Below are 21404 nucleotides of genomic sequence, written 5' to 3'. Positions count from 1 at the left end.
CTTTGTCTGAGGGAGACCAGAACTGTAATTGATGCTAGGAGTTGTCTTCTTACTATGCCCCTCTCTTTGTAATTTCCCTTAAATGCTGCTTCAGCAGGTCTGCATTTGGCCTTTGACAGGAGAGAGGCTGTCGGCTATCACTGGTATCTCTAGCTGAAACTGTCTTCATTGTTTCTCTGTTGATCATATGATATGGCTGACTGAGGAGCTGTTGACCAAGAATAGTGCAGAAATTGTACCCAGGGACACACTATGTATACCATGTCTCTCACCACCACCAGCACTTTGTATCTTGTATTTTATATTTTTCTCTTTTGTTATGTTTAATTTGTTCCTCTCTGTTGTTTACCAAAAGGATTCAGTTAACTATAGGGCAGTTGGAGGCAGAGTGAAGGAGGGAGATATGTACACCAGAATAACCTTGCCATAAGTTTTGCACTTAGTATATGATTGGAAACTTTAACAAACTGTTAATAACAAATATTTTCCCCTATTTCTCAGCCATCTTTGACACTCAGAGGTAAATCTGTTATTTATTTAGAGCAGAGGTATCAAACCTCTTTCAGCTGGATGGCCCAATTCAATTTCAGAGAAGCTCTCAGGGACCACTTTCCAGTGGTGGGTGGGGCCACAGACAGTGGGATGGGGCCATAGGCAAAAGGGTGAAGCTAAAAGATCAAAAAGACCAGATATTTCAGCTTAAAATGCCAGTAACTGAGTCTCAGAAGAGGCATTTCAATCTTTTAGAATGGGGAAAAATGCGCAGAAGCTGGGAAACCACCAAATGATTGGCAGTCGGGGTTGGTGGGAGCAAGAACCACCTGGCGATCTGGTGCTGTGGTGAAGGGAGGTGGCCATCTGGGGAAACCCAGAGGACCAGATTGGGACCCCAGGTGGGCTGATTTGGCCCCTGAGCTTGAAGTGCTACACCCCTGATTTAGAGCAAGAGCAGGGAGAAGATAGATGGGTGATATGCTGGTAGATCTCTGAGTGATTTGCAGTAGATGGACTAGGGTTTCTGAGCAATATTCAATGCTGCCCAAGCACCAGTGGGACCCACCACTTGCACAATGGGGCTTTAGTGCTTCAGAGAGGAACCAGAAAGGCTCATTTCTGGAACGGGGCAGATCAACAGACCTTGCATAATGGAGTTCTGCTGACCTGTCCTGCTTCGCAAGTGAGCATTTTTGTTCAATTTGGAGCTTGCTTTTTGAAGTGCCAGATCCCAGTTGTGCAAGCGATGGATCCTGCTTGTGCAGCAGAATCTGTGGGAATGCAGTGCCCTTGTTGGATACTGCCCAGTGACTCCCAACGTTTAACAGTTGCAACAACTGAACCCCCCCCCCCCCAATACACCCTGATAGATGATAGTAATAGTTCTTTGTGTGATGCAATGGCTTGCTAAGAAGGTCTTGATAACATAATGCTGGCAGAAATACCTACCTGAACAATAGGGGTTTTTTCGAGGTTTGGGTGGAATACCTTCCTGCATTCTAATCCAAAGTGCTATTTATTCTGAATTAATTTCAGAATTTTGATTAGAAACAAAATGCAGTTAATTTAAAACGTTGTGTGCCTGAGATGCTTCTTGGTTGATGCTGCACTGGCATTTTGCCATTTTGTCATGGACACAAACGTGAGGATGGCAATGCCTTTTTCCAAAATACATTGCAAAGATGTCTGTTGAGGCCAATTAAGCAGTAAACAAAACCTCTTATTTATTCGGTAAAGCAGAGGTCAGGTGACCTGGTCCAGATAAGCTCCACTGAGCAGACAAGTTCATTTTAATCTAAACGGTGTTGTCTTTTAATGGCGAGGTGCCAGCTTTTGCAAGCAATTTGAATAGGCTATTAAGCAGTCCAAGTAAACAGTACGTTCCATTTGAAGTTTAGGGGCTTTTCAGAGAATTGTGCTAAAGATGGCTGGCTGGCCAGATTTCATGTTATCAGCCATAGCCTCCCAATTGTACTCTGCATGGACCTTCCAGAGCATTTAATTGTGTCTTGGGGCACAGGACTATTTGTATGGAAGATCTTCTCCTGTAGAGAACAAGCAGGTGATAAAGCAGTACATCTTAAAGATTAGTTATTGAAATATGCTAAAGTTTTAACCCTGTGTATACTACAACTTGACCTTTCAGTGTCTGCACCACCAGGGGTGGGGAACCTTTTTCAGCCCGAGGGCCAAATTCAATTTCAGAGAAGCTCTCAGGGGGTGCATTCCAGTGGTGAGTGGGGCTGAAAGCGAAAGGGGTGGGGCCAAAAACCTCAGTATACTGTATCTTAAAGCTCTTACAGCCAGTAACTAAGCCTTAGGAAAGGCATTTCAACTTTTAAAAATGGGAAAGAACTGCACAAAAGCCAGGAAACCATCGAACTATCAGAAGTCAGGGGAAAGGGGCATGGCCATCTGAGGAGCCCCAGAGGGCTGGATTGGAACCCCAAGAGGGCTGGAGTGGCCCCCTGGGACTGAGTTTCCCCACCCATACAGTACACATTTAAGGAGTTTTGCGAGAGCTGGTTTGTCAGGGGCTTACGAGAACCCTCTGGTGGTGCTATTCACCAAGAACAATCACTGTTTCCAAATGCAGTACAGGAAGGCTTGGGTTTGCCTACCTCCCAGAAGCTTCAGCTACTCCCATGATTCAGCCTAGCCTCCCAGCTACCCAGGAGAACAGCATCTTAAGAGACTGCTATTTCCAGGCACTGGCAACATAGGAAGCATTTGGGGTAAGATGCATTTGAGGAACTCCACATCTTGCATCCCAGGTGAATCAATTGTGGGCAGGTGAAAAACACAGCGTTTCAGCTCTTCCAAATTGACAGCAAACTAAATAAACAATGAGACTTCAGCCTCTGCATTTAGAATCTAATTAAAAGAATTGGACTTCCTCCTCTGCAAACCACTAGACACCCTTTGGCATCCATTTTAGTTTGATTAAGAGTGCTCCACCAGAAAAAAAAATTGTCCCAAGCAGTTTTATTGAAAGGCTAAGTAGGTTTTGAATTCTGACCTATCTAAACAGATGCTTTTCACATGACTGTTATACTTCTACAGCAGGAGTGGGCAGAGAGTAGATCTCTAGATGTTTTGGAATTCAACTCCCAGCTAGGGATGTACAGACTGTGCGAAATCCACTCCATCTGTGTTTCATGGATTGTCAGGTGCCTTTTGTTCCATCGTCCACCCACAGATGGATGCAATTTTATTTTTTTTTTGCCATGTGGAAAAATATGCAAATACTTACATAAGTATTATGTAAGTGTTTACATAATTTACCTTAACATGGAACATTTAGCGTATTGTCCCCATTCCATTCAGTGCTTCCTCAGCAGAAACTTATGTATTTTCCTACGAATGTATGTGCGTAAATTTTGGGAAAGTAAAAAAATCATCTGGAAGTCCACGGACTCCATGCAGCCTGAGGAGGTTACTCCGCAGCGGATTCCGCAGGTCGAATTCTTAGAAATCCGAGCTCATTTTAGTCCGCCTCGAATTTCTCCAGCATCCCTACTCCAACATTTCTGACTATTGGCCTTGTTGACAGAAGCTTCTAGAAGTCCAAAACATCTGGAGATCTATCTTCTTCCCACCCCTGTTTTAGATTATGCAGTTTTGTATATGATCTTACAGACATTTTCTTTTCCTCAAAACACATTGTAAACAATCTATTTCTGCAGCTTTCTAGGGTGCTTTAAACCTCTTTCTTACAGTCCCTGGCTGGCAGTAAAACCTGGAGGTTTATTGACCATAATTTTATTATTGACCTTGACAATACATTGGCTGTATTCAGTTCGTTGGGTTACAAGTTTTGTAGGCTTAATGCATTCCATCCACATCAAATTCTCTTCTGCTGCATGTCTCGATAGACGAAACTTTAGCCATGGGTATTTCTTGTTCCTACTTGGGTCTTTAAAGTAAAGCTTGAGTTAACTGATGTTTTCATTCTTCAGATGGATTGTGCATGCCATGAAGTATGAACTGAAAATCCGTGCAGGGGAGATGCCCCCTGTGGATTTATACCAGCTGTCACCCAGTGAGGTGAAGCAGCTTCTCTTGGATATTCTTCAACCTCAGCAGCAAGGGAGGTAAGGAGAACTCTCTCAGTGTGCCTCTCACAGTGGCATTCCTTGCTGATTGATCACCCAAATGATGTTTTATCTGGATTATTTCCTCTCCTTTGCAAACAGTCTTTTTGCACCATACCTTTTTATATTTTATTTTATTTTATGTTATTTTGAAGCTGAAAAAGCAAAGGAAGGTGCAGTTGAGTATATTCATTCACTCCATACCTCGGCACAAGGCTTTGCTTTATCATCAGATTTTGATACTGCAGTTGGCAGTGGCTACAGGCATCTGGCATGTAGGATTTCCCTCACCTAGTTTGACACTGGGAAGGGAGCCAATACAACCCAACGTGTACTTACTTAAGGGGATTGCTTCAGTCAGAGCAGGGCTTATCTTCTGATCGCTACCTCTTTCTTCTGGGTTGTCATTAAATCCCTTCTCTCAGCAGCATGCTCAAGCCACAGCCACAGTGCCTGGTGTGTGTTGCTTCAAGATTGCGTACTCGGTTAATATTAGCAACCTGTGTGCGCACGCGCACATGCATGTACCAGTCACAAGCAGGCACAGTGAAAACTGAGGACAGTACTGTCATGCTGTTACTAAACCAATGCTAAGGGGCAGAAGTCAGACTGTAATATGTGGACTTTTGCACCTTTCATGTAGCATTTTGTGGGTAGGGGGACAGCTCTTTCATAGGGCGAGGTCTCTGCTGTTCTGAATTTCAGCATTAACTGCTGTGCTTCATAGTAACTACTTGGTTGCCTTTGATTAGAAGGGCTGCAAATCCAGACCTGGAGGCTGTACTCTAGTTTGAGGACCTGGCAGTTATCAGATGGAGCATGAAGTTCAGCCTGCAGAATGTGCTGTGCTGTTGACCAGGCAGAAGCTTCATACATCTAGCCCATCATGCCTGATGTTGCACGCCCATATTCACTTCTGCATCCAAAGTTTTGCTTCGAAGTCTGAGTGCATATAGGTTTGTATCCAGTGCTAGAAGGGACTTCACAGGAAAGACTTGTTTGGCCCTTCCTTCCCAGCACAGTCCCCTACACCCACTCGTCCCCTAAAGCATTGCCTGAGGGTCAGGGGGCCCTAAGTAAATCCTGTAATGTAGGGCTCAGGACTGCTGGAGGAGGGAGGACATCAACCATAATTGGAGAGAGCCACCTTCTGTGAGCTTTGCTCCGTCAACGGAAGCTCGCTTCACCCAATTTTGAGCTACTCCAGCAGTTCCCATCCCCACATCTCAGACCTTTACAGAGGATTTCTTGGTTGCCATGAGAGGCTTTTCAGGCTATGCAAGGGACTATAGTAGGGGAGAGCAGGGAGAGGAACTCCTTTCCCTGAGCATTCTTTCTGCTTGCACTAGCATTGGATATACAGTCCATGGTCCACAGAATCTTAATGGGACAGATCCTAGCCTCCATGCCTACAAATTCCTGGTTCAAGCCCCAGAATCCATGATGGGGTGTGTGTGTTTTTAATTCAGTTAGTGCAATTTTATTATTTGAGGCTTAGCTTGTGCTGCCTAAATGCATATGATTTTCCGTCTGGGCAAAGCCTTAGGTTAATTTCTCCTAATCATAATGTCTTCAATACATTTATTTCTGTGAGATGGCCCTAAGATCATTCACACTTTTTCAGTGAAATAAATAGCAGAGTTGAATTAATGTATGTTTCTATATCATCTTTTTCATCCTTCTGGATATTCCCCCCACCCATTAGAGGCCTGTAAAAGCTTACAGATTATAGCCTCATTTTTGCTATATACTGGACCTTCCATAGTGAAAGGGTAGGATGGTCAAAGGACAAGTTGAGTTCTGTTTCATCAGTCCTTGCATAACTCAGAGCTTCATGTTGATGATTTAAAAAGCTAGGATGTGCCGCTATTTGATTCCACATTGGCATATTGAAACTTTAGGATTTGGAAGGAGCAGATATGTGGCAAATTAGAGGGACTTAAAGAGGCCAGTTCTGTAAGTGAAAACATGATGGTTCAGGGATATTACAGTAACATCTCCCTCTGGAACAATCAGGAGCAAGCGAAGTAGTAGAGGCACACAGTTTAGCAGAAAAGAGACTGGGTGTGTAGCAGGTAGAGACTCTGACTCCCTCTGCCTTACCTCCTTGGCTTAGAAGGAGAGGGCGAGGGGTTTTTCTTCATGGTGTTTCCCTTCTTATTTCCCGTACTCTTTAATCTCTCCGAGTACCAGGAGAGTAGTGAGGAATCCTCCTGTTGGGATTTTCAATACCTTTCACAGCTCTGGGAAATACCCCCCTGCCGCCCCATCTCCCAAGAGACAGTTGGGGCCTACTCCATGGGTGTGAGTGCCCTGATCACCTCAGCAACAGGGCTGTTCCCCTCTGCCCCTTCTCTTCAGAGTTCAGCCACTTCTAGCCAGGATGCTATTACCATTACTGGGGCAAGAGCGGTGCTTTTGGCATGTAGAAGCAGAAGGGCCCATCTGAGTGCCTTGGGGTCTTTCCCGACCTTCAAGTGCTTGCCATCCAGTAGGATGACAAAAGCAGACTCCAGGCACAAGGTTTCAGGGCCCTATGGGGTCAGGCCTGCAAGTATTCCGTCTGGAAGGGCCAGAAGCAGATATGGTTGACAGCTAGTTGGCAACTGTGTCAACAGAATGCTGGACTAAATGGACCAGGTTCTGATCCAGCATGGCTTTTCTTATGTTCCTATATACACAAGATGAGGTTTCAAAAGGCAGTAGCAGGAAAGCACTGGGTAAAGCACTGGATTGAGGGGAGAGGAATGATGCTACTTTGCTAATTTACCATAATCTGTAGACATGTTCAGAAAGATGTCTGTGCTTGACCCTCATTCTGTGTGACACGAAGGTTTATAAATTTTCCCAGCTGGAATTTGGCCTTGGAAGTGAAGGTGGTGTAAAACACTGCCATTTTGAAAAGTTGGAAAATAGTCTTGCTGGCCATGTGACCTGCACGTGCACATGGAGCTCTCTTAATTGGGGACAGTGAAGTTAAACTGTTGCAAAGGTGAAGCTGAACCATCGCAAAGATAAAATCCCTCCACTGGAATTTTTAAAGTATTGCTAAACATTTCACCTACTTGCCTGGGCCCCTCTCTTGTTTATTCTTAAGACAATGTAATCTGTCACAGGTTTGGCTTTTGTGTTTGTTTGTACAAAGTGATGTTTTTAAAATAACTCTGAACATCTGTTGTGGCATATTCTCTGCCAAACACATTTAGGGGTGTGTGTGTGTGTGTGTGTGTGTGTTGCTAATATGAATACTTTTGTCTAATGGAGGCAGTGCTCAATTTTCTTTTTTTGGGAACTCTATTAATATTATAGATAAAACTGTTCTATCTTTTTAGCTGAGAAAGATTAGAAACCTTAGAAACGTGGTAAATGTCACACTTACTTTCTCCTATTCACTTACTACTTTGGAAGATGAAGTTCCTGAGCAAAACAGTTCTTCTAAGCCCTTAGTTTGACTTTTTATGAAAGCAAATTTCTGTACACCATCAGCAACGTGACTTTGTGGGGCAGGGGAGGCTACATAGAGAGATCTTCAAAGAGAAAGAAGTGCTCTGAGGAGACAATCTTGCCTGGAGGGAAAAAGAGCACTTTACATAAATTAAAATTACTGTTAGTTTATTTCCTTTACCCAGTAACAGGGAGATTTTCAAAAGAATCCCGTCCTTCCTCGCACAGAGTTGGGGTTTCTTCTTGTGTTAGTCTATTGTAGCAAAAACAACAAAGGGTCCTATAGTACCTTAAAGACTAACAGTGTATTAACCCATGATAACTTAGGCCATAATAAATTTTGGTAGCACTTTAGGTGCTACAAGACTGTGATTCTTATTATATGAGAGCTCTTCTCTCCACTATTTCGGGTCAGGAAGCAAAATATGAGTGACTTCACTAAGAGCATTGATTGAAAACTAATGAGTACACCATGTTATATAAACTGGCCTTCCTTATGTGACATTTGTGCCAAGTCCGCTCCCTCCATAAACCTAATAGATTTGCCTCTTGTCTTAATAATAGTTTCCAGATGTTTTACTAGGCTGTGGTTATATGACTGAGCCTTGTGTGGCGCAGAGTGGTAGGTGGCAGTATTGCAACTGAAACTCTCCCCATGATCTGAGTTCGATCCCAGCAGAAGCTGGGTCCCAGGTAGCCGGCTCAGGTTGACTCAGCCTTCCATCCGTCTGAGGTCGGTAAAATGAGTACCCAGCTTGCTGGGGGAAAGGTAGTCACGACTAGGGAAGGCAATGGCAAACCACCCCACTACAGTCTGCTATGAAAACGCCAGCGCAAGCGGCGTCCCTCTAGGAGTCAGCAATGACTTGGTGCTTGCACAGGAGGAACCTTTCCTTTCCTTTCCTTTCCTTTCCTTTCCTTTCCTTTCCTTTCCTTTCCTTTCCTTTCCTTTCCTTTCCTTTCCTTTCCTTTCCTATATGACTGAGCAATAAAGAGCCTAAGTCCCTTTCCTTTGTTATTCTCCTTGCATGCCATGATTCCCTCCAATACAAGTTTGTAGCAAACCATAGTTTGTCACTGTATTTGAACTGGCAAACTATGGTTTGTCCTAGGACTGCGATTCAGTTTAGAAAATAAAGTTTGATCCTTGTTCGTATAACAAACAAGGCCTTCTTTGGATGTAACAATAAACCATGGTTATTGTTGAACAAGCCTAGACTTTCCCTGGGCTTGCACACTCCCACATCCTTTCTTCTCCTCTGGCATGACTGGGAAGAGGAGTTCAGCAGGTTTTGCTTCTGTTTTAGACTAACCACAGCTTGTCATGATGTCTGAACCCAGAAAAACTGTTACTCTTAACTATGGTCAGTTGAAACAAGCCAATTTCAAATCATGAGTTATGGAGCTGACTTGTTTCAACTGACCATAGTTAAGATTAACCACAATTTAGGATTTGGACATATCATTAAACTGTGGTCAATTGAAATTGGAAATGAAAGCTTCTGATCTCTTAACCATGCTGGAGAGGAGGAGAGGGAAAGTGCGCGAGCTCAAGGCTTGGGCGCATAACAGTAAGTTATCATTACATTAGAACCAGACCAAACAATGGTTTGCTGCGAACCAAAAGGGAAAGCAGAGGATCATTGCACAACAAGGAGAGGAAGAGAAGGGAGCATGCAATCCTGAGGTTTCTCGCTGCTCATCTGTTATGCCAGACCACCTTTTGAGGTTACATGTGAACTATCTCTTAGTCCAGCCTTCCCCAACCTGGTGCCCTCCAGGTGTTTTGGACCACAACTCCCAGCATTCTTGGCCATTAGTCATGCAAGCTGGAGCTGATGGGAGTTGAAATCCAAAACATCTGGACGGCACCAAGTTGGGGAAAGTTGCCGTAGTCAATTGCTTGGTAGAAGAATCAATTGACAAAAATGTGTTTATCAACTAGACACAGAGCAGGGACCAGGAGCGGGCAGAACACTATTACAAGAAGTGAGTGTGCAATGTGCCCCTGATGTGCTTTAGATATTCCAGCTGATGGGAGTTGTTTTACCTGCAAAAATGAGCTGATTCACCTGGCTGGGTGATGGTGATGGCCATATCTCATGTAGGAACACAGAACATAGGAAGCTTTTTTATTCCAAGTGTCACCATCAATCCACCTAGCTCAGTAGTGTCAACAAGCAAGATGCTCTCCAGGATTTCAGGCAGGGGACACTCCCGGTTCTACCTGGAAGTGCCGGGGACTGAACCTGGAAGCTTTTGCATGCAAAGCAGGTACTGAGCTGTGATCTTTCAGCCCTACTCTTTGTGTGTTTGCAGTTTCTAGAAATTGATATATTTTAAGCCAGTTTTGGAAGGACTTTTGATTGCCCATCCATCTATATAAGACTTTTGTGTTTGTCTGTTCATGCTGCAACACATGAATATTTATTTGCTAAGAGAGAATTTGTGACAGTAACTTCTTAAATGAAATATATCATTTTTCCCCCAATGCTGTAAGGGCAGTGGGCAAAAACTGAGATGCATCACATACAAAAGCTCTGCTTACATTTTTCAGACTTGACAAGATGGTGAAAATATCTGAAAAGCTAAGATGCTTTTCTGCACGAAGGCTTTGACTTTTTCTATCAGGTTAATTTCTGGTTGTGACCCAAAGAGATTAATTTGGTTCATTTTCTTTGTTTCCCTACTTAAGTAGATTCAAGTTTCTGAAAATCTTTTCACCCATTAATACGGCACACATTTAATGTAACACTATGGCTGTTAGAGCTAAGCATTTTGCTTTGTTCTCATTAGAGTCTGGCTTTGTTCTCTTTTTTTCATTATTAAAATAACCTTATGAAACATTTAAAAAGAAACTCACCACAGCATATTGTGTTTTGCATCATTGATGGATTGATTTTTGCTCTTATTTCTTACTGGGCTTAATTAATCCGCGAAGCGAGCACTGTTTTGATCTGGAAACAGATTGCTTTTGTGAGTTAATCCACATTTTGTTTTGTTTTTTGTTCACAGATGCTGGTTGAACAGACGTCAGATTGATGGCTCCCTGAACCGAACTCCCAGTGGGTTTTATGACAGGGTGTGGCAAATCTTGGAGAGGACCCCCAATGGCTTAATAGTAGCTGGGAAATTTTTGCCACAGGTAAACCCCTATGCGTAGTGCTCTGTCCACCTTAGTTTTTAAGCAGAGGCTGGATGGCCACTGATCAGGAATGCAGTAGCAGCAGATTTCGTACATCACCACGGACTTAGACCAAATGACCATTGAGGTTCCTTCTAACTCTGTGATTCTCTGATTCCTGCCTTTGTTTACCCAAAGAGAAACCAAGTGGGATCTAGTGGTCGGAGAGCTGGACTCGGAGCTATAGCCCTCATGCCAATCATGTCCTGGGTCACTTAAGGACTGGACACAGAGACCCTCCCCTCCAGAATCTATTGAGGGAGGAGACTCCACCTATGTGTATTGTTTGTTGTGTTCCCCTCAGCAAAATACATCTTGCTGGACTGTCCATGGTTTTCAAGTGCATGGAAGGTCTTTCTGCATATCCAGGTCTCTGTTTTGAACTTAGCCTCAATTCTGGGTGACAGTGTTGATCTATAAGCTTTATTCAGATTCCTGGGCTTCATTGGATGACTGTCCTCTGTTTAAAACTGTTTGGATTATTGGGAACAATCATGTATGTGCTGCAAGGCTGCTGCATGGCACAATACAGCCTAACTGTTGCTGTGCCATAAACTTCAATCTACATACTTTCCTTACCCCAGTCCAGTGTTTTTAGAAATACAGGAACTGCCTATACTGGTTTAGAACAAAGGTCAATCTAGCCCAGCATAATGGCCTATCAGATTGCTTTGAGAACCTCACAAGCAGAGCATGATAAAGATGGCCATCCTCACTTTCCTGTCTCTAGCCATCTAGATATCACAGTTGTAACTCATTTTCCCCTTCTTTACAGCAACCAACCTTGTCAGACATGACCATGTATGAAATGAACTTTTCACTTCTGGTTGAGGACATGTTAAAGAATATTGATCAACCTGAATACAGGCAAATAATTGTAGAGGTTTGTACCAAATGTGAATCCAATGTTTCACCTTACATTGAAAAACAAAACGAATGGATGGGCATGTTCGAGTATTTGAACAGTAAAGAAATGTGAAATAAAGATAAACTTCCTCAAACTGTAGTAACAGGACTCCACCTATAATCTCCTAATATCATCATTATACAATCCTGTGCATGTTTAGAATAGAAAAAAGCCCTACAGCTCCCAGCATCCCTCTAGCCAGCCTTGCTGGTTGGGGCATGCTGGGAATTGTAGGACTTTTCCTGTCCTACATAGGATTGTGCCCTAAGTCATCTTCCCCCAACCTGGTGCCCTCCAGATGTGTTGGACTACAAATTCTATAATTGCCCAGACAGCTATTATGAGAGTTGCAGTCCAACATATCTGGAAGGCACCAGGTTGGGGAAGGCTGGGTTAAGTCAAGTCCCCCCCAAGTCAAAGTAATGGACAAGAGTATTTCTCAACAATGAGTGGGTCTCAAAATATACTTATTAGTCCCAAGCTAACAAACAGTGACCTAGTGCTGCTCACGAGGGGAGGCTCCTGCTCCAGAGCAGAGCACATGCTTTTGCATGCAGAAAGTTCCAGGTTTAGTCCCTGACTTCTCCAGGTAGGGTTGGGAAGGTCTGAATTTCCAGAGAACCACTGCTGGCCAGGGTAGACAATACTGAGCTAAATGGACCAATAGTCTGAGTGTATAAAACAGCTTTCTCTGTTCTGTGTTCCACACCCAGTAAGCTTTTATTCATTATTTTAAATGCCAGTTTATGACGGAGCATGTGTGAGGAGGAGATGGTGGTGATTGTGGTCACAGAGAGGGCTGCTGTTCTTAAAAGAAGTCGGAAGCCCCACTCGGCATGCACAAAACCCTCTGGGGAACACCTAAAGTAGCTGTCTAGATGGTGGCTGCTGTATACTGATTGTTCCATGCCCAGTATGTACAACTGAAAGGCTTTTCCTCCCCCCGCCCCCACGATATGATTTCTTGTGTTATTTGGACTACAACAAAATCAAATATGGTATTGTCAGCAATAAAACTAAACATAATATACATCAAAAGAAAATTCTTTGTTTTCCATGACAAGTTAGGAAAATTAAGAGGAATAGGGAGGCATATATGAATAAGTGGAAAGTGAGAAGGGAGGGAAAAGGCATTACAAAACTTCTAAGTTGTGTTTGTTTCATTACCATGTTTCAGACCCACAAATAGTTATCTTTGCCACTAATTAACCCCTTGTTCAGTCTCTAGCTTTGATTATTACTATTTGAAGTGGTCAGACGTCTGCTTTGCATTCAAAAGGTCCCAGGTTCAATCCCTGGCATCTCCAGATAAGGCTGGAAGAATGCTGGCCTAAAACCCTGGAGAGTGGCTGCCAATCTAGATGGACCAACAATCTGAGTCAGCATAAGGTAGTTTTCTAACTCATTAGCCTTATTAATGCATTACACATGTATAGGGCACTCACGTGTTCAAGGAGCGGGGGATGCTGCTAGTGCTACCCCTGACACCATGTGCCCAGTTAGCCCCAACCCCCAGCACATTAACATCTGAAAAGGAACCCATGTGCATGAACAGCTGCTCACACATGGGGGCTCCGTGTGTTTGGGATGCCTTCACAGAGAAACCGCTCACAAATAGGGGTTCCTCTTCAGATGTCTACGCTCAGGGCACAGATGTTTGGGACAGGGCTAGTCCAGGCTCATCTGACCAGGGTCAGGGCAGCCTGGTTCCTCCTTCAAAGCTTGAATGCCCTATATACTTGTAATGTGTGAATAATGCTAATTATAATAATCCTTTGAGTATTCTTTCGCCTTAAATTTCTAGCATGTATTTCATGTCTTTTACTGCCTATACACGATCCAATCAAAGTCATGTATATATATGTTGAACTTTTCTACTAAAAACAGTGGGGCTTAAAATGTGTCACTTCAGTCAAATCACCCACTGTGACAACAGTCACTACTATTCATGTATATTTTTGCTATTTTGATTTGTGGCTTTAGTGCACCCAGATTTCAAACTGCCCTTGAAAGGTAAGGTTTTGTGTCTGAATCTTTCCCCTTTTTTTATGTTTTAGTTGTTGATGGTTGTCTCTGTTATTCTGGAAAGAAACCCTGAATTAGAGTTTCAGGATAAAGTGGACTTGGACAAACTAGTGAAAGAATCATTTCATGATTTCCAGAAGGACCAGAACCGACTCAAGGGCACTGAAAAACAAGTTAGTACAAAACTCATTCCAAAGTTAATGCTTTTTGCTCCTATTTCTTAGTGGACTTTGTTAAATCTACAAAACAAGCATTGTTTTGATCTGGAAACAGATCAGGTGTGTGAGGCCTTCCATGGTTTCCTTAAGGGAAGGAACATAGTTAGTTAAACTTCTAAACAATGTCACCTACCAACCTGATTCCGCAATAACCTTGTCGTAGGATGGTCTCTCTCCCTTGCAGTATGAATAGCACAGGTATGCCACCAGCTCCCTAGAGCTTGATGAATGGCAGCTTCTTTATGGGGAAAGAGTGGTTCTCAGTGGTTCTCAGGCACATGGCGTTGTGTGACTCTTAATGTGAGAATTGCCCCACAGCTCCTTTTTGCTAGAGGTGTTGGCAAAGCTTGCTTGCCTTGGGCCCAAATGTGGGCTTGTAATGCTTGCCTCAAAATGCTGAAAGCCAGGGGTACTCCATCTAGTCCAGGGGTGCAGAAACTCAGGCCAGGGGGCCAAATGCATAAGGCAGTGGGTTGGCTCTTGTTGGGAGCTGCGCCTTTTCAGCATGTAACTCCTTTGCTGAGGGAACTGCACTGGCTGCCTATCTGCTACTGGGCCAGGTTTAAGGTTTTACTATTAGTGTACAAAGCTCTAAACAACCTGGGACCAGGATACCTGAGAGAGCGCCTTCTTCCTTACCAACCTGCCTGGTCACTGAAGTCATCAGAGGGCTTGCTCCTGATGGTTCCACAGGACCTATGGCCCAATTGGAGAAGAGCCTTCAGTGTGGTGGCCCCCTTTCTCTGGAACTTCCTGCCTCGAGGTCAGGCAGGCACCAACACTGTACTGTTTCCAGCGCTTCCTGAAAACAGCACTGTTCCAGGAGGTATTCTTTAATTTGACCAGTCATGGTTTCTATTGGCATTCTGTTTTTTAAAAGCATAATTTTAATCTGGTGTTTTAATCTTTTTATACTTTTACTGTTTTATTGCCTGTGTTCACCGCTCTGAAATCTGTTCTAGATATGGAGCAGTATATAAATATTGTAAATAAATAAACAAACAAATCCAGCCCTCCAGCAGTCCCAATCTAGCACTCCAGGGTTCTCCAGATGGCCATGTCCCTTCATCCCACCTCTTTCCCCCAGTCACTGATCATTTGGTGGCTTCCTAGCTTTTTTCAGTTTTTCCTCCATTCTGAAAGGTTGAAATGCCTTTCCTTAGTCACTGGTGGTAAGAATTTTAAGTTAAAATACGGGGTTACTTTTGGGTTTTTGGCTCTGCCCCTTTTGCCTTTGACCCTGCCCACCACTGGAACGCAGCCCTCGAGAGCTTCTCCAAATGGAATTTGGCCCTCCAGTTGAAAAAGGTTCTGCAACCCATGATCTAGCCAAAGGGAAAAGTGCGCTGTAGCTGTAGCACACACAACCATGATCGTGCTTGCGCTGCTACTCATCTCCTTGCTTAGGGACGATTGCTCCTCACAAAAGGTGAGTCTGCAATTGACAAGCTCTGTACATTTGGCATCAATAAAGTGGTGACTCACTGAGAGAATACAGAATGATTTGCTGCTGCTTTTCCACAGTGTAAAACTGATGTTTAAAGTAGCATAAAATCTCTGACTCATGTTTTGGGCAGTATTTTTTACTGAATACATATCAAAATCCTTAACAAAATGTGTGTTCCCTTGTAAAGCTTCCTCATTCCTGCTTCTCCCAGTGAGGCCCCCCGCCAAGCTTGCTTGCTATTTGGTTAGAATCCAAAATATTTATCATACTAAATGACAGAGAATGTCAAGTGTGTGAAGTGCACTTTTCATCACCATAATGTTTTCCATCTGTAGCTCTCCTAGCCGTTAGTTAAGCCCGGTTGTTATCCATCAGCATTGCAACTAAGATCAAACTCTGTTTATTTATGCAGGATGACATGACTTCCTTCTACAACACTTCGCCACTGGGAAAAAGAGGGACTTGCAGCTATTTGACAAAAGCAGTGATGAATTTATTGCTAGAAGGCGAAGTGAAGCCCAGCACAGATGACCCCTGTTCTATTAGCTAAAGCAGATGGAACCAGGTTGATACAGAAACCAGGTGGATGAGACTGTGTTTGTTGGGCTTCTCAGTGCTTGGCATGTGGTGTTTAATTCTTCATGTAAGGCCTGTTTTGGGCAGTGTTCTATATCAGCAGTCCCCAACCTTTTTGGCACCAGGGACCGGTTTCGTGGACTACCCCCCCCTCGCCACCCCCTGAAATCCCCCCAGGATGGAACCTACCTGGCGGCGGCTGGTCTGGGTCCGTCCCAGGGGGATTTCGGGGGGTGGCAGGGGGGGTAGCTGCGCCCGGACTGCTGCGCCCGGACTGCGGACGCAAATGGCGTCAGACATAGCCGACGCCATTTGCGCCCCTGTTCTTCAAGTAATAGGCTACATAAATGTTTACGTAGAAAGAACACGGACGCAAATGGCGCCCGCTATGCCATTTGCGTCCCTGTTCTTTGCAGTAATAGGCTACGTAAAGATTTACATAGCCTATTACTTGAATAACAGGGACCCAAATGGCGTCCGCTATGCGGATGCCATTTGCATCCCAATGGCCGGAGCCAGCTGGCAGCTCTGCAGACTCACCACGGAGCGGAGACAGCCGGGGCCGGCGAGGATTCCAGAGGGGAGGGATGGATCGCCTCCCCCCCCCCCCCCGCGGACCCCTGTGGACCAGTTCCTAACAGGCCACGGACAGGTACTGGTCCGTGTCCCGGGGGTTGGGGACCCCTGTTCTATATGGTCACTATGACAAACTCAGATATTTAGGATAGCAAACCACACGGCTGATTCTGTGGGAGCTGAAAAGTATATGTAATCAAGCATATTCCCTCATGCGTCTTTAATGGCAACCTGTACTTTCAACCTCAGCATTGCAGTCACAAGTTTGCTGAGGCAAAGCATGAAATGCTCCATGGTTCATGCTGATTGAGAATTCTGATACTTTAGAAAAATTAACTGGGTTTGTATTTTTAATTTAAGCATTGCTTGAAAATGATTGCTGTGATAAATTTATTTATGTAATAGTGAATTAAATGTGCTTTGCAACATTTATCAGCTCTCCCCCTCTTCATTTCTATTGTAATTCATTATTGAAAGGCTTCATTATGAATACTGGATGAAATACTGGCATACATTTAAAAAATAAATGAGCCCCGTGTTTGAAGTTATTTGTTCACTCTGAGACAACAACTGCAGTTTTGGGTTTGAGTGCTTCATTGAAGCTTAAGAGTAAAATAAAACCACAGCACTAAATATGTGCTTTAGAATATGTCTATAACTGGTTTTTCTGTTTAAGAATTACTTAGGATGTTAATTGCTTACACATACTCATTTTCTATTGTTGAAAATTAGAGGAAAATTATCATTTTTAAAAATGAACATCTTTTCATGTTAGACCCCTTCTTCAATGAATCTAGACACTTTAAGCAACATTCTTTAAATAATCCTATAATAAAGGTAAGTTTTGCATCAAAAGGGACAGTAAGCTATATTAGATGAAATGGCCTGCACAAGAGACCTCCTAATAAGGGCCCCTCTCCTGTTTGCAGAACATCTCTGTGAATAAAAAGAATTCCATCCCTCTACACAAATGAACTAGACTACATGCTTTGCAGTTAGGAGGTCCTGGGTCCAGTCCTTGGCATCTCCAATTAACAGGATCTCAGAGAGCAGAGCTGGGATTTACCTCTTGCCTGAGACTCTGGAGAGCTTCTGCCGATCAGCATAGACAGTATCAGGCTAAATGGATGAAAGGTCTGACTCATTTATAAGGCAGTTTTCATAAGTATGTCTTCATACAATGCATAGCCAAACTATGGAATTAGCTACCGCAAGATGTAATGATGGCCACCAACTTGAATAGTTTGCGATTAGACCAGTTCATGGAGGATAAAGCTATCAATGGTTAGTAGTTATGATTGCTCTATATTATCTCCAGTATCTGAAACAGTATGCCTCCCAATACCCATTCACAAGTGGGAGGGGTGCTATTGCATTCCTGTCTTGCTAGTGGGCTTCCCATAGGCATCTGGCCAGCCACTGTGAGAGCAGAATGTTGGATTAGACAGGCCTTTGGTCTGATACAGCATAGCTTTTCTTACGTTCTTACATGCCCATTCCTCTTACATCCTGTTTGACCGAATGCACCTCCATCTGCAAAAGAATCTAGGAAGCTGCCATATATCAGGTCAGACTATTTGTCCATTTAGCCCAGCATCATCTACTCTGACTGGCAGCTGCTCTCCAGGTTTTCAGGCAGATGGTCTTTCCCATCACCTGATGCTTCTCGCTGGAGATGTGCCAGGGAATGGACCTGGGACTTCTACCTCTGACCTATGGGCTCTCCCCACAAAACCACAGTGCATATGGAAAACCTTTCTGGTTGACAAGTTCTTGCCTGCACTCCTTTTGTGTGTGTGAGAGAGGGAAATAGTTCTTCCCAGCAACAGCCTGACATGGTAAAGTCCAGGAACTGGTTTTACTATCTCATCTGCAGTTTGTGTGAACTAACCTTAATGAAGAATGTGAATCTAGGGCTGAGGATGTTCACAACTCCATCCCACCCACCCAGCACCTAGTTTGCACTACTTGGTGCTTTACTGTTTTGTACATTAGGAGAGCCCCCTCCATTGTCATTACTGAAGCAAGGAGGGTTTTGGAGCCAGGCCTACTCTTGATCGAATCTTTCTCTGTGTATTTTCCATGAGGACAAGAGCAATGCTTAGATTTGATCCAACTTTGATCCCAAAGGTAAATTTCAGGTTTCACAGGGCTCAGGAGATCATAAAACCTTTCTTCTACTCCTATCTGAAAACATTCTGGGGAGATTATCTGGCACGTATTGGAAAGGAGAAGCAGGGAGGGGAAGAGAAAGGAATTTAAAAAGGAATAAAGCGCAGCTTATATTGTAAAAACAATAAGGCTCTAATGCAATATGGATTATAGCATGTGTTACAAAGGCATACGGGGTCAATGAGAGCACTGCCACAAAGTAAGGGTATGGTCCGTTCTGCTGAGAATATATCCACTTCTTCTAGGTAGAAGCCAGTAAGGAAGCCTCTTGGGATTTGATCCATTCTTTAACAGTGCACTAAAATGGTGTCAATTTGGTTTTAGTGAAATCATTATTAGATCTTTATACATGGCTTTGTATTAAAGTCCTGGGCAGCAACTATTTTGCAATCAGGCCAAACTCCTCTCTTCCCCTCCCCCCTCCCCCACAACATTGGCCTATCAGCAAGTCTAATCAATACTCCACCCCCCCCCACAGATTTCTCTCTGTCTGTCTGTCAGAAATAAATACTCTGCCTGAAGGCCCCCAAGGCAACTGACAGATAAAACTACAAGCAACAATAAAAGAAAAAGCAGCACCAAAAACAGATCAGTTAAAAAAAAAAAGTCAAGGCAACATTATATGTCAGCTCAAAAGCCTGGAAAAATAGCACAATGTTGGCAGCCCAGCAAAAAGCCAGCAGTGTGGGGGAGGGACTTCTATTACCTATGCACCTCTGAAGCAAGGCCTCATTAGATGACTTCAAGAGCCAGGTTTCCTGGGCCAAGGCATACTAGGCAAGGGAAGAGGAAGGAATGTGTAAGTGAGCAAAAGGAACAAGGTTCTCCCATCATTTACATCTGGCTCTCAAAACTATTTGCAAGATGGAGGGAATGGAGATAGCTGGACATACACTGAGCGCATTCCCTCCACTCCTCTGCCTCATGATCAGTTCCGATGTCAATCAATGGGTTAGTGGGGCAATGATCCCGCGGCAATAAAGTCCCCAACTCCCCTATTGCTTTTTTCCTGGCTGCTCCGTTGCTCGGTGATGCAGGAACTATCGCACCCGCTGCTGCTGCATTGCCGAGACAAGAAATAGATACCTGGTGATCTGGTAGCATCATTTCAGTAACTGATCTGGTACCATGGATCTGATAATTTGCTAATTGATCTGGTAGCTAATTGGTCTGGTACCATGGATCTGATAATTTGCTAATTGATCTGGTAGCTAATTGATCTGGTACCATGGATCTGGTAGCATCATTTCGCTAATTTCGCACCTGAGTACATTTAGGAAAGGCTTCCTGCCTTCCTGGAGGGCTTGCTCCTCCAAAACAGTATATTTTTAACAACAATAATAATGGCACAGGCTTTGTGGAGCAGGGGCAGCCAATCAGATGTGAACCTGATCCTTACCAATGGAGGGCATCATTGGGGGGCCAGTAAGGGCATCCAGCTGCTGCAGCTCAATTTGGCTCCCTCAGCTAGCCTGGCCAGGGACCAATTGGAGCCCATGTGGGTATCCCAGTAGGCAGCACCTCAATCCGAGCAGGCACCGTACAGAGCTATTGTAGAGGTTCAGGCAGCATGCAGGGCTGCACTACAGAGAGCAGCAGCAGCCCAAGTCGTCTGTTTCTTAGCAGTGTGCGTGTGGAGTTCGGACAGACTGTTGGCATGTTGTTGCTTTTTTAATGTTGCTGGTTGCTGATCTTGATTCATTTCTCCAGGGGGGTGAATGAATTCATTTAACAATCCTTGCCCTCTGTGGGCAGGCTGGCTGGCTGGCTTAAACAAGGCCCAATTAATGGTTTAAAATCTTTTATCTGGGTTGGGAGTCTGGAGAAATTGTATTTTGCCTTGGATGAGTGTGGGGTCTGTGTGGATTTTTATTTTTTATTTATTTGCCATGAGAGATGCGTGGGTGCATGGGTATTTATTTATTTATTTATTTATCTATCTATCGCGTTTATATCCTGCCTTTTTCCCTCTTGCAAGGAACCCAAGGCGGCTCACATTATCCTCCTCCTCTCCATTTTACTCTCACAACAACAACCCTGTGAGGTAGGTTGGGCTGAGAGTGTGTGATTGGCCCAAAGTCACCCAGTGAGCTTCCATGGCTGAGTCGGGACTAGAACCTGGATCTCCCAGCTCCCAGTCCAACACTCTTGCCACTACACCACACTGGGTTTGGGAATTTACCACCACCTCTGTTGCTGGAACAAAAAAATTTGCCTCTGAGGGAGTGCTTTGTTTGGATGATGATGACTATATTACATGCAAAGGGTGGATTTTCAGTGTGCTTGGAACTTGTTGCCGTGTCCCAAAGACTGCTTTTCTGTGTGCCTCTGAGATTACTATAGTAGTTGTTCTTATTCTGTGGTGTGGCTGTGTGGATCTCCTGCATCATTTTGCACTTCTAATCTTAAAGTCACTTGATTATCTGTGCAATGTGGCTGCAAAGAAGTGCTTTCTCATGGGCTGTATGATTCTCCACCACTCCCCACACACTCATGATCTTAAAGTCACTTGATGCAGTCTCCTTTGTCCAATGTGGGTTGTCGCTGGAACAACAACAACAACAATAAAAACGTGGCTCCAAAACAGTGTGTTTGTGTGGATTCATCTTACTATTGTTATTATTGCTGCTGCTGTTGCTACAACATGCAAAAGGCTGGATTTTGAATGTTCTGAGAACCAGCGGGTGTGTTCCAAAGGCTGGCTTTCTGCGTGGCTCTGAGGTGGTGGTTGTTATTGTCATTGCTTTTCTCATTGTTACTGTTATTA

At 43.9% G+C, this 21404-nt stretch overlaps 1 protein-coding gene across 13 annotated transcripts in view; it reads left to right on the top strand.

Moving 5' to 3' along the window:
* The window catches only part of PHKB (phosphorylase kinase regulatory subunit beta), a 203902-nt gene extending 186781 nt beyond the window's left edge, over positions 1-17121 (top strand). For 12 of the 13 annotated variants that reach the window (XM_084813030.1, XM_084813043.1, XM_084813038.1 and 9 more), the window contains 5 exons: positions 3954-4088; positions 10548-10677; positions 11492-11599; positions 13681-13821; positions 15726-17121. In XM_084813030.1, coding sequence (XP_084669156.1) covers positions 3954-4088; positions 10548-10677; positions 11492-11599; positions 13681-13821; positions 15726-15863 — 652 coding nt within the window. In that variant the 3' untranslated portion in view covers positions 15864-17121. Of the gene's footprint in view, positions 1-2590; positions 2730-3953; positions 4089-10547; positions 10678-11491; positions 11600-13680; positions 13822-15725 lie in introns of those variants that run through there. The other variant, XM_084813041.1, reaches the window with a different exon arrangement.
* Positions 17122-21404: the final 4283 nt, after the last annotated feature.

Source organism: Heloderma suspectum, chromosome 8, assembly GCF_057233095.1.
Source record: "Heloderma suspectum isolate Gila_16-S chromosome 8, 16-S_ref, whole genome shotgun sequence".
Classification (NCBI taxonomy): Eukaryota; Metazoa; Chordata; class Lepidosauria; order Squamata; family Helodermatidae; genus Heloderma; species Heloderma suspectum.
The sequence above is the reverse complement of the archived record's forward strand: the minus strand, read 5'-3'. Positions and strand labels throughout refer to the sequence as shown.